Genomic DNA, 13,840 nt, shown 5'->3' on the forward strand with positions numbered 1-13,840 from the left:
TTTCCCTACCAATTCTTAGTTCCCTTGGTGAATCAGTCCCTATGCTATGAGGAAATCAAGGGGAAAACACTAAGTCCAAAGTACTGTTTATAAATATATGTGATTTTAATACCATTTTAATGTAGTAATGGTCAAAGATTCACTTACTTATGAAGAAATATAAATGATTATAAAAGTCTTTGAAGAAATTTGGGACTCTTCATTACTAACCTCTACCTTGGAATTCAATGGCTAATGAGTGAGCTATATTCTTAAATCATAGAATAATAGAGCTGGGAAAAAAACTTAGAGATTAACTTATTCAACTACTTCATTTGTTGAAGAGGAAACTGAGGCTCAGAAAAATTAAGTGATTTTGAAGGGGATAAGGAGGTCATACAGTGAATAGTAGTGAAGGAAAAGCAGAATCTACCTTCTTATTCTTAGTACAATGCTTGCTTCTCTAAACCAGGGGTGAGCAAATTATTACCTGCAGGCCAAATCAGCCCACTGCCTTTTTCATATGTCCTGAAAGGTAAGAAGGTTTTAACATTTTTCTATGGTCTAAAAAAATCAAAAGAAGAAAAATGTTTTGTAGCAAAAGACAATTATATGAAATTCAAAATTCAGTGTCCATACCCACAGACATACAAAACAAATTTATGATTACCAAAGGGGAGGGGGGAGTGGGGACGTTAAATTAGGAGTTAGGGATTAACATATACACACTACTATATATAAAATAGGTAACCAACAAGGACCTACTGTATAGCACAAGGAACTATACTCAATATTTTGTAATAGCTTTAAGGGAAAAGAATCTGAAAAAGAATATATATATATATGAATATATGAATCACTTTGTGGCACACCTGAAACTAACACAACAATGTAAATCAACTATACTTCACTTAAAAAAAAGAAAGTAGCCCGTGCACAGCAACAAAGACCCAGTGCAGCCAAAAATAAATAAAATTAAATTCAAAAAAATAAAAAACGAAGAAAGTACAATTGTTAGAAAACGATAAGTATAGAACTTCTGTTTGGTTAGAAGGATCCTGTCCTTCTAACCAAACAGAATAAAACTTCTTCTTTAAAAGAAAAAAAATTCAGTATCCATAAATAAAGTTTTATTGGAACACAACCACTCCTGTTTGTTTGTCATAGTATGTTTGCTTATGCATGAAAACAGCAGAGCTGAGTAGTTGCAACAGAATCCACATGTGGAAATATTGTCTATCTGGCCTTTTACCCAAAAGTTTGCTGACCCTTGTTCTAAACAATGCATGAAAGCTAGGCTGACTTAGCAGATTCAACCTCTCTCTTGCCTCCAGAATAGTAGATGGAACAAAAACACAAAATTACTACCTGTATATATGCCATTAATAGCCTGAAAACACACTCCCTCTTGCAAGAGCACCAGAATCACAACTAACTGCTGAACAATCATCAACAGGAAGACACTGGGACTCACCAAAAAAGATACCCCACATCCAAAGACAAAGGAGAAGCCACAATGAGATGGTACAAGGGGCACAATCACAATAAAATCAAATCCCATAACTGCTGGGTGGGTGACTCACAAAGTGGAGAACACTTATACCACAGAAGTCCACCCGCTGGAGTGAAGGTTCTGAGCCCCACGTCAGACTTCCCAACCTGGGGGTCTGGCAACAGGAAGAATTCCCAGAGAATCAGACTTTGAAGGCTAGTGGGATTTGATTGCAGGACTTCCACAGGACTAGGGGAAACACAGGTTCCACTCTTGGAGGGCACACACAAAGCAGTGTGCACATCAGGACCCAGGGGGAAGGAGCAGTGACCCCACAGGAGACTGAACCAGACCTACCTGCTAGTGTTGGAGGGTCTCCTGAAGAGGCAGGGGTGGCTGTGACTAACTGAAGGGACAGGGACACTGGCAGCAGAAGTTCTGGGAAGTACTCCTTGGCGTGAGCCCTCCCGGAGTCCACCATTAGCCCCACCAAAGAAACTGTAGGCTCCAGTGCTGGGTTGCTTCAGGCCAAACAACCAACAGGGAGGGAACTCAGCCCCACCCATCAGCAGACAAGTGGATTAAAGTTTTACTGAGCTCTGCCCACCAGAGCAACACCCAGCTATACCCACCACCAGTCCCTCCAGTCAGGAAGCTTGCACAAGCCTCTTAGATAGCCTCACCCACCAGAGGGCAGAGAGCAGAAGCATGAAAAACTACAATCCTGAAACCTGTGGAACAAAAACCACATTCACAGAAAGATAGACAAAATGAAAAGGCAGAGGACTATGTACAAGATGAAGGAACATGATAAAACCCCAGAAAAACAACTAAGTGAACTGGAGACAGGCAAACTTTCAGAAAAAGAATTCAGAATAATGATAGTGAAGATGATCCAGGACTTCAGAAAAAGAATGGAGGCAAAGATCGAGAAGATGCAAGAAATGTTTAACAAAGACCTAGAAGAATTAAAGAACAAACATCTAGAAGAATTAAAGAACAAACAAACAGAAATGAACAATACAGTAACTGAATTGAAAAATACACTAGAAGGAATCAATAGCAGAATAACTGAGGCAGAAGAATGGATAAGTGACCTGGAAGACAGAATGGTAGAATTCACTGCTGTAGAACAGAATAAAGAAAAAAGAATGAAAAGAAATTAAGACAGCCTAAGAAACCTCTGGGACAACATTAAATGCAACAACATTTGCATTATAGCGGTCCCAGAAGGACAAGGGCGAGAGAAAGGAACCAAGAAAATATTTGAAGAGCTTATAGTCGAAAATTTCCCTAACATGTGAAAGGAAATAGCCACCCAAGTCCAGGATGGGCAGAGAGTCCCAGGCAGGATAAAGCCAAGGAGAAACATGCCAAAACACATAGTAATCAAACTGACAAAAGTTAAAGACGAAGAAAAATTATTAAAAGAAACAAGGGAAAAATGACAAATACAAGGAAACTCCCATAAGGTTAAGAGCTGATTTCTCAGCAGAAACTCTACAAGCCAGAAGACAGTGGCACAATATACTTAAAGTGATGAAAGGGAAGAACCTACAACCAAGATTACTCTACCCCGCAAGGGTCTCATTCAGGTTCCAGTGAGAAATCAAAAGCTTTACGGACAAGCAAAAGCTAAGAAAATTCAGCACCACCAAACCACCTCTACAACAAATGCTAAAGGAACTTCTCTAAATGGGAAACACAAGAGAAGAAAAGGACCTACGAAAACAAATCCAAAACAATTAAGAAAATGGTCATAGTAACATACATATCGATAATTACCTTAAACGTGAAAGGATTAAATGCTCCAACCAAAAGACACAGGCTTGCTGAATGGATACAAAAACAAGACGCATATATAGGCTGTCTACAAGAGACCCACTTCAGACTTAGGGAAACATACAGACTGAAAGTGAGGGGATGAAAAAAGATATTCCATGCAAATGGAAATCAAAAGAAAGCTGGAGTAGCAATACTCATATCAGATAAAATAGACTTTAAAATAAAGAATGTTACAAGAGGCAAGCAAGGACACTACATAATGATCAAGGGATCAATCCGAGAAGAAGATATACCAATTATAAATATATATGCACCCAATGTAGGAGCACCTCAATACATAAGGCAAATGATAACAGCTCTAAAAGAGGAAATCAACAGTAACACAATAATAGTGGGGGACTTTAACACCTCACTTACACCAATGGACAGATCATCCAAGCAGAATATGAATAAGGAAACACAAGCGCTAAATGACACAATAGACCAGATAGATTTAATTGATATTTATAGGACATTCCATCCAAAAACAGCAGATTACACTTTCTTCTCAAGTGCCTGTGGAACATTCTCCAGGATCGATCACATCTTGGATCACAAATCAAGCCTCGGTAAATTTAAGAAAACTGATATCATATCAAGCATCTTTTCTGACAACACTGCTGTGAGATTAGAAATCAGTTACAGGGGAAAAAACGTAAAAAACACAAAAACATGGAGGCTAAACAATGTGTTACTAAATAACCAAGAGATCACTGAAGAAATCAAAGAAGAAATCAGAAAATACCTAGAGACAAATGACAATGAAAACATAATGATCCAAAACCTATGGGATGCAGCAAAAGCAGTTCTAAGAGGGAAGTTTACAGCAATACAATCCTACCTCAAGAGACAAGAAAAATCTCAAATAAACAATCTAACCTTACACCTAAAGGAACTAGAGAAAGAAAAACAAAGAACACCCAAAGTCAGTAGAAGGTAAGAAATCATAAAGATCAGAGCAGAAATAAATGAAATAGAAATGAAGAAAACAACAGCAAAGATCAATAAAACTAAAAGTTTGAGAAGATAAACAAAATTGATAAACCTTTAGCCAGGCTCATCAAGAAAAAGAGGAAGAGGACTCAAATCAATAAAATTAGAAATGAAAAAGGAGAAGTTACAACGGACACTGCAGAAATACAAAGCATCATAGGAGACTACTACAAGCAACTCTGTGCTAATAAAATGGACAACCTGGAAGAAATGGACACAGTCTTAGAAAGGTATAACCTTCCAAGACGGCACCAAGAAGAAAGAGAAAATATAACAGACCAATCACAAGTAATGAAGTTGAAACTGTGATTAAAAATCTTCCAACAAACAAAAGTCCAGGACCCGATGGCTTCACAGGTGAATTCTTTCAAACATTTAGAGAACAGCTAGCACCCATCCTTCTCAAACTCTCCTAAAAAATTGCAGAGGAAGGAACACTCCCAAACTCATTCTATGAGGCCACCACCACCCTGATAACAAAATCAGACAAAGATACTACAAAAAAGAAAATTACAGACCTATATCACTGATGAATATAGGTGCAAAAATCCTCAACAAAATACTAGCAAACAGAATCCAACAAAACATTAGAAGGATCACACACCATGATCAAGTGTGATTTATCCCAGGGATGCAAGGATTCTTCAATATACACAAATCAATCAATGTGGTACACCATATTAACAATTTGAAGAATGAAAACCATATGATCACCTCAATAGATGCAGAAAAAGCTTTTGACAAAATTCAACACCCATTTATGATAAAAACTCTCCAGAAAGTGGGCATAGAGGGACCCTACCTCAACATAATAACCATATATGACAAAACGATAAAAGACAAACCCACAGCAAACATCATTCTCAATGATGAAAAACTGAAAGCATTCCCTCTAAGATCAGGAACAAGACAAGGATGTCCACACTTGCCATTATTATTCAACACAGTTTTGGAAGTCCTAGCCATGCCAATCAGAGAAGAAAAGGAAATGAAAGGAATACGAATTGGAAAAGAAATAGTAAAACCGTTACTGTTTGCAGATGACATCATATTATACATAGATAAGCCTAAAGATGCAAGCAGAAATTACTAGAGGTAATCAATGAATTTTGTAAAGTTGCAGGATACAAAATTAATGCACAGAAATCTCTTGCACTCCTATACACTAACAATGAAAGATCAGAAAGAGAAATTAAGGAAACAATCCCATTCACCATTGCAACAAAAAGAATAAAATACGTAGGAATAAACATACCTTAGGAGGTAAAATACCTGTACTCAGAAAAACTGTAAGACACTGATGAAAGAAATCAAAGATGACACAAACAGATGGAGAGATATATCATGTTCTTGGATTGGAAGAATCAATATCGTGAAAATGACTATACTACCCAAAGCAATCTACAGATTCAGTGCAATCCCTAGGAAATTACCAGTGACATTTTTTACAGAACTAAAACACACAATCTTAAAATTTGTATGGAGACACAAAAGACCCCAAATATCCAAGGCCATCTTGAGGGAAAAAAATGGAGCTGGAGGAATCAGACTCCCTGACTTCAGACTATACTATAAAGCTACAGTAATCAAGACAATATGGTACCAGCACAAAAACTGAAATATAAATCAATGGAACAGGATAGAAAGCCCAGAGATAAACCCATGCACCTATGGTCAACTAGTCTATGACAAAGGAGGCAAGGATACACAGTGGAGAAAAGACAGCCTCTTCAGTAAAGTGGTACTGGGAAAACTAGACAGCTACATATAAAAGAATGAAATTAGAACACTCCCTAACACCATACACAAAAATAAACTCAAAATGGATTAACAACTTAAATGTAAGGCTGGACACTATAAAATTCTTAGAGGAAAACATAGGAAGAACACTCTTTGACATTAATCACAGCAAGATCTTTTTTGACCCACCTCCTAGAGTAATGGAAATAAAAACAAAAATTTAAAAATGGGCCTAATGAAACTTAAAAGCTTTTGCACAGCAATGGCAACTGTATACAAGATGAAAAGACAACCCTCAGTAAAGGAGAAAATATTCGCAAAGGAATGAATGGACAAAGGATTAATCTCCAAATATATAAACAGCTCATGCAGCTCAATATTAAAACAAACAACCCAATCAAAAAATGGGCAGAAGAAGACCTAAATAGACATTTCTCCAAAGAAGACATACAAATGGCCAAGAGGCACATGAAAAGCTGCTCAACATCACTTATTATTAGAGAAATACCAATCAAAACTACAATGAGGTATCACCTCACACCAATTAGAATGTGCATCATCAGAAAATCTACAAGCAACAAATGCTGGAGAGGGTGTGGAGAAAAGGGAACCCTCTTGCACTGTTGGTGGGAATGTAAATTGATACAGCCACTATGGAGAACATTATGGAAGTTCCTTAAAAAACTAAAAATAAACTTACCATATGACCCAGCAATCCCACTACTAGGCATATACCCAGAGAAAACCATAATTCAAAAAGACACATGCACCCCAATGTTCATTGCAGCACTATTTACAAGAGCCAGGTCATGGAAGCAACCTAAGTGTCCATTAACAGACGAATGGATAAAGAAGATGTGGTACATATATACAATGGAATATTACTCAGCCATAAAAAGTAACGAAATTGGGTCATTTGTAGAGACATGGATGGATCTAGAGACTGTCATACAGAGTGAAGTAAGTCAGAAAGAGAAAAACAAATATTGTATATTAACGCATATATGTGGAATCTAGAAAAATGGTACAGATGAACTGGTTTGCAAGGTAGAAATAGAGACACAGATGTAGAGAGCAAATGTATGAACATCAAGGGGGGAAAGCGGTGGGGGGTGGTGGTGGTGGTGTGATGAATTGGGAGATTGGGATTGACATGTAGACACTGATGTGTATAAAATTGATGACTAATAAGAACCTGTTGTATAAAAAAAAAATAAAAATCTAGAGGGGCTACATCCAAGATTCTGAAAGAAACTGGGGATGTGCTCCTCTGACTTCTTCCAAGTACGCAGTCTGATTCACGTGTTGGAGATTGGTTTGTCACCCATGCTAGAGACCAACATCCATCCTCTTCTACTAAGTGGGTTTTCAGATTCTTAAAGCAAAAGGCTGCAGAAAATATTACATTATATTCACACAGAAAATATAAGTAAAGCCAAGCCAAATGAACCAGCTTTTTCTAAAACCTCAACTCCAAAAACTCTTTCTTTACAGGAGTTAATATTTCACTTCATGTTGCCAAACAAAACAAACTTTCAGCAATGGTATCAGAGAGACTTGGTGTTGGGAAATACTTTCACTGAGGCTGAAGTCTGATCTGGTAGACTATTCTCATGTTAACTTCCCCCTTCCATTCAAAGAAACTCATTTAAACATATTTATCACTACAGGGTAGAAACAGTTTGTAAATCCAGGTTAGCTGTTTCTAACATACATCAGTATTCGAACACAGCAATTTCAGATGATAGAGTAACTGCTTGGAAATTATTTGGATTATTTTAATATAACTAAACTAAGAGAATCCACATTAAACTTTGGGTGCTTGTTCCTGCAATAAGTAAATGTAACAACAGCTATTTATTAGCTTCTACGTAATGCTGGAGTTGTGATGGGGTTCCCTAACTTTTAATCATAAGAGCCCTCAACCAGCTAAGGTTTTTTGCTGTTGATGGTTAGACTTCAAGCTTTGGTAGTGGGTGTATTCTTTTAACCTCAGAAGGGGAGGAGAAAGATGGTAGTTTTGTAAGCTTGGATAGACACTCTAAGCCACAGCTTTGACACACAAGTAAAAGCATGATGCCTATTTAGTTCTAGGGTAGTGTAGGTGAGCAGATAAGATGTGCATATCTACAGGTGAACTTTTAAAACATATCACCGTTTGCATCCCACACACTTTTATCACTGTCTCCCATATTGTTCTAGAACTGTACTGTTCAATATGGTAGCCACTTGTTGCTCTTGAGCATTTGGAATGTGCCTTGTCCAAAATGAAACATACTATACGTGTAAAATACCAGATTTTGAAGGCTCAATATGAAAAAAAAACAATGTAAATATCTCATTAATAATTTTTATATTGATCATGCTAAAATATTTTTACTTTATTGGGTTAAATAAATGTATTAAAAATTTTTTAAAATATCATGAAAACATCTTAGAATGGAGAAATTAATCATGAGTACAAAATTACTAATGGTTCCATGAGATGCCTCGAACCTTCTGTGCAAATAGCACAAATTACTGATTCTTACCTTCATAATGCAGTGACACCTGATTTTTTTTTTTTTACTAAGTTCGAGTCTTCTCTGCAAACTGTTACATATTTTTAAATTTAACATAAATTAGAATAAATTTTGATAAGCTAATTTTTAAGCATATCACCAAATCTAGATGCCTAGTTTATTGCAAAGAACAAATACTAATACTTATTGACCACGTATATGTGTCAGAGCCTCTAAAAGATGACTTCACAGTATCTAATTTAACCCCCAAAGCAAGCCTACAGGGCAGATTTTATTATTCTAAATCTGAGTCTCAGAGACATTAAGTGACTTGCAATCGGTTCTTGGTTACCCTACTAGCATATGGCAGAGTGGCTATCCCTACCCCAGGCTGGTATCAGTGGCCACACTTTGCTGTTACCCACTATGCCTCTCTTGCAGCTGGGTTAAAAATCCCTGGTACAGACTATACAGGTTCCAAAATCATATACAGTAATGTTATACCAGAAACTTCAAAGAAGATGGTTAGAATGTACTTCTCAAGGGAGGCAGAGGAAAATTCCATCGGGATAGGCTGGAATAAGATTTTTGCCTCCAGATGAAATAATCACCAGTATAGAGGCGATCAAAATACCAAGAATAAAACATCATCAAATTCCATATTTTAAATTTAGTAGCCATTATTGACCTTCAGTTCCAAGACATACATTTAAAATATGTTGATATTAAGGCCAATGATGTTGCCATTTGACATTACTGGCCATTCAAAAGTGAAAATGAATCTTTATTGACAGCAGCTATTCCTGAATTCTCAGAGGCTTGTATGAAATAAAAGTATTTAAAATTTTTAAAGGAGATGATTTCAGAACTTGAGGCAGAAGCAGAAATGATTTCAAGCTTTCAAGATATTGGGGCCTTTTTTTAGATTATGCAATATATTAATATTGCTTCACTAAAGATTAATAGTACATTTGCCACATTATTAAGTTAACAGGTTTCTGTGTCTGTGATTCATGCCGATAATAACTTTATTCCTGTTAACAATAATTCTCGCTTGAAATCAGTAACAGAAACTTTCAAGTTGTGCTGAGATCCTTTCAGTCTTAGAGTAGTTCTGCTGCCAGCACTATTTTAAAAAGCATCATTCATTTTCCTCTGACTGGGGATACATGCTTAATATTTTGATTGAACGAGGGCAGAACCAGCTAATACTCCCTTCCTTCTTGCCATCTGTACCCAGCCAAAACAACCCTGTTTATAATCCCAAGGGTCAAATTAAAGACTGGAAGATAAATTATCACCGGGACATCCATTCCTGGATTTAGGCAGTTAACATAGCAATAGGCTCATTTTACAACTGGTGGGCTGGTTAGCAGCTGTACTGACTTGTGACTCTGCTTCTCCTTATACCTTCTTGAATTGCACAATTGATAACAGAGAAGGAGTTAGTGAAGGTTTCAAACAAGAAGTTGTCATCTGGATGTTTGAGCCAGGTTGCTCTCCCAGGATGGAGGTAAGGCAGGACTCCTAATGTAGTTCACACACTGTAAGAAAAAATGGAGAATCCATTCCTCAAGGACAAGACTTGGGATGACTTTCTCGCCAAGCCACTCAGTAGCTTTGTGTGCCCCTGGGAATGAAAGAAATACTCTGTGCTACTAATGATAATGACAAAGATGTGATTATTGCAACACAGCTCATGAACTAGAAAAGTGAGGAGATGCCCCTTTTCCTGTGACATTGTACTTTAGTTCTGATGTTGTGACCTAATGGGAGGTTAGGAATACTTGAAGAGACTCCAAGTTAATGTTAGAGTTTAGTTAGCATTAGGGTTTTTTTAAAAATGAAGAAATTCTAACACTACCTTGAGGGTTTCCAGTGAGGTAGAGGTGTTGTTGGTGTTTTGTTTTTGTTTTTGTTTTTCCATTTCCGCTACTTTACTGTGCAACTTTTTTCATGGAGTTCCCTTTTTGGTCCTCTAGTGCCACACAATTAGTTTAGAAGGAGAGTATAGACACAAGTATGTTTTCTCTCCCTTTTCTCGTTTTACTTGGCTTATGTTAAAAACAAGGCCAATCCAGGGAGCCTATAAAGACAGCCTACAATAAGTAATGTGTTTCCTCACTGGGTCCCCTCTTCTTAGGGAAAAATCATTCTTACCTATTTTGCCATCAAACTCGATGCTATTTAAAGGATCTAGTCTAGCCCCAAACTATTTTTTAATCCAGGTGAAAATGAAAGTCTTAATACTTTCTACTGGCTTTTGCTTTATTGTTGGGAAAAACAAAAAGCTTATTTGCTTATATGCAAAATTTATTACTTGATTTCTTATGTGTCATCCCAAGCACAAAATTAGGGTCACTTTTACTTTTCCAAGGAAAATTAAGAAGATAGACTAGATGACAAAATATTCGTCCATAAAGAATCAGCAGAATTGTCAATAGACTAAACACAGTTCCTACTCTCCTTCGTCAGTTCATAATCATGACCTTGAAGACCCGGGGAACATCCAGCTCATCTGTCACAGAGTACTGGCAAGGGACAAGGCATCTGCCACAGGACACTTCCTCCAAAGTTACTTTAACCACTGTCTTACCGAATGGCTTTTTCCCCCTTCAAATACAGATTCCTTCAGGATATTATCTGCAGACCATGAATTCCAACCTGAATTTGGGTGGATTTCTTCTGCCAGTTGCAGTAATGAATGTCATCAGCATCCTACCACTACTAATTTTAGCTCCTTTAATGGAGTATTTCAGCACCTGCCTATTTCCCTCTAAGAGAGATGGCCCATTTCTTAGTAAGTACAACTTACCATTTCAAGTGAATGGTTTACAGCTTTTAAAATAAAAAACCACTGTACTAGGATCTAAGCTAGCTATATGCTCTGGAGTAGTCTGATTTTGACAAATTGGGAAGAAGGTGAGTTTGAGAGTGATTATGTCCAGCTTCTCAAAACTCTACATAGACATCAGTGTCCCATTTTCTTTTCATCCTTTCATGCTTCCTCAGAAGACACACATAAAGAATTGGTGCAACTTCCAATGCCACCAAATGGCCTCTTCTTCAAGCAAAGCAGTCTCTACTCTTAAGTCGATGCTGAGAATGTTCTTAAAAATTAACACAGGTAATGGACCTAAAAAACAATGCTGAGCTATACTTGGGAGGCTTTAACTTCTGAACCAGCAGAAAAATTTATTAAAAGTTAGTCGTATAAACAGCTTTAATATAGTACTTCTTCCAAGAGTAAAGTGTATAACAGTAATTTTCGAACATTTTTTCCAGCTTTATTGAGATATAATTGACATACTGTATAAGTTTAAGGTGCACAGTGTCATGAATTGATGCAAGTCTATATTGCAAAATATTTATCACAATAAGGTTAGTTAACACACCCATTACCTCACATAATTACAGCCTTGCTGTTGTTATGGTCTACTCCTATTTTTTTAAATTAATTTATTTTATTTATTTATTTTTGGCTACGTTGGGTCTTCATTGCTGCGTGTGGGCTTTCTCTAGTTGCAGTGAGCGGGGGCTACTCTTCGATGCTGTGTGCGGGCTTCTCATTGCGGTGGCTTCTCTTGTTGTGGAGCATGGGCTCTAGGAGCGCGGGCCTCAGTAGTTGTGGCATGTGGGATCTAGAGCGCAGGCTCAGTAGTTGTGGCACATGGGCTTAGTTGCTCCACGGCACGCGGGATCTTCCTGGACCAGGGATCAAACCCGTGTCCCCTGCATTGGCAGGCAGACTCTTTGGTCTACTCCCATTTTTTAAAGTGGAAAAAAAATGTAGGACTTCTTACTCAGAACACAATCAATAGACTGTAAAATAAAATTTCTGCCAATGAAATGGGAGAGGAGGAGCATTCTGGTCACACTGTCCTCTGCCTCGCTGTGGTCCCTCAGGTGCTGCCGTGGCACAAGACGACAAACGACGGTACAGGAAAACCAGGCTCAATCTAACGACCAGAGATGGAGGTCTCAGCCCCTGCTCTGCTACTGAGCTGCTCCTGAGTGAACTGGAAAAGCCACTTAACCTTTCTTGTCTTCCAGTTCACTTATTTTTTTTATTGAGGGGCATGCCTGAGATAAATTTTGGGTCCCTTTGTTCTGTAAGACTTTTGAAATCATTCAGGGTGACATCAGTACCTGGAGCCCAATTGGGACACAGAGTGAAAGCTCTATAAATGTTAACTAATATTGAGTCATCATTTGCAAGGGGCAGGTCTCATTGTTTGCTGAGTATAAACACAAAACAAAGGGAGTTTGAAACGCTTAAGAAACAGCATGGGGCTTCCCTGGTGGCGCAGTGGTTGAGAGTCCGCCTGCCGATGCAGGGGACACGGGTTCGTGCCACAGTCCGGGAAGATCCCACATGCCACGGAGCGGCTGGGCCCGTGAGCCATGGCCGCTGAGCCTGCGCGTCTGGAGCCTGTGCTCCGCAATGGGAGAGGCCAAAAAAAAAAAAAAAAAAAAGAGCATGCAGTGGCAACTTTATGTCTTATCATCTACTTGAGAAATAACTTCACTGAAATACTGAAATAGCCAAGGTCAAGCAACTGAAAGATTCTTTTCTCTTGGTTAACCAGTTGTTATTCTTAATTCCTCCTTTGTAGAGATCTGTGAAGACCAAGCAGTCTTCTAGTAACCCATTATTATATATTTTGCTGTTTCTCTGTTTATAAATTACATTTTAGCGCATGTGCTTCCTATTTGCCAAAGCCATCAACAAGATCACATCACAAAGTAGATTTGTTTTTGGAAAGAACTCAAAGTGACTAAACTCTCCCTAGTTTATTTTATTTTCAACTGTAGAGGTCTTCAGTGCATATTCTGTTTTGATTTATTCCATAAGCCAGTAACCCTGACATTCTTTATTGTCATAGGTTTAGGCAAACTATAAATCTTAATAGGTTTTGACAGTCCTTTAATCTTAAAAAGTGCTTTTTTTGGGTCTGCCAGTGAAATCCAAAACAGTATTAGTGAATGTCCGGCACTATTACAAAAGAAAAGTAAGACATCGTACCTACCCGCAGCAAGTGTACTATTAATATATTGAATGCAGAAGAAAATGGGGGTAAATTTACATTGCAAAATACCAGAAACTTTGGCAGTCCTGTACAGAATCATGAAAATTGAGTCTGTGCTTCCAAATTATGCTTTAATACTAAAAAATTTTTTAATTGGGCTACTTTAGAGAAATATGGTATACAATATGGTATACTGAAAGAACTACTTTAAAAATCCCTCCTGGGGGCTTCCCTGGTGGCGCAGTGGTTGAGAGTCCGCCTGCCGATGCAGGGGACACGGG

At 37.9% G+C, this 13,840-nt stretch overlaps 1 protein-coding gene across 1 annotated transcript in view; it reads left to right on the forward strand.

Annotated features, from left to right (window-relative positions):
- SLC15A5 (solute carrier family 15 member 5) overlaps positions 1–13,840 on the forward strand; it is a 90,409-nt gene that overhangs the window by 34,919 nt on the left and 41,650 nt on the right. Inside the window, 1 exon segment of the mRNA XM_007454615.1 lies at positions 11,155–11,329. Within this exon segment, the coding sequence (XP_007454677.1) occupies positions 11,155–11,329 (175 nt within the window).

This window comes from Lipotes vexillifer, unplaced genomic scaffold (assembly GCF_000442215.2).
Source record: "Lipotes vexillifer unplaced genomic scaffold, Lipotes_vexillifer_v1.1 scaffold911, whole genome shotgun sequence".
In the NCBI taxonomy this organism is placed as follows: Eukaryota; Metazoa; Chordata; class Mammalia; order Artiodactyla; family Lipotidae; genus Lipotes; species Lipotes vexillifer.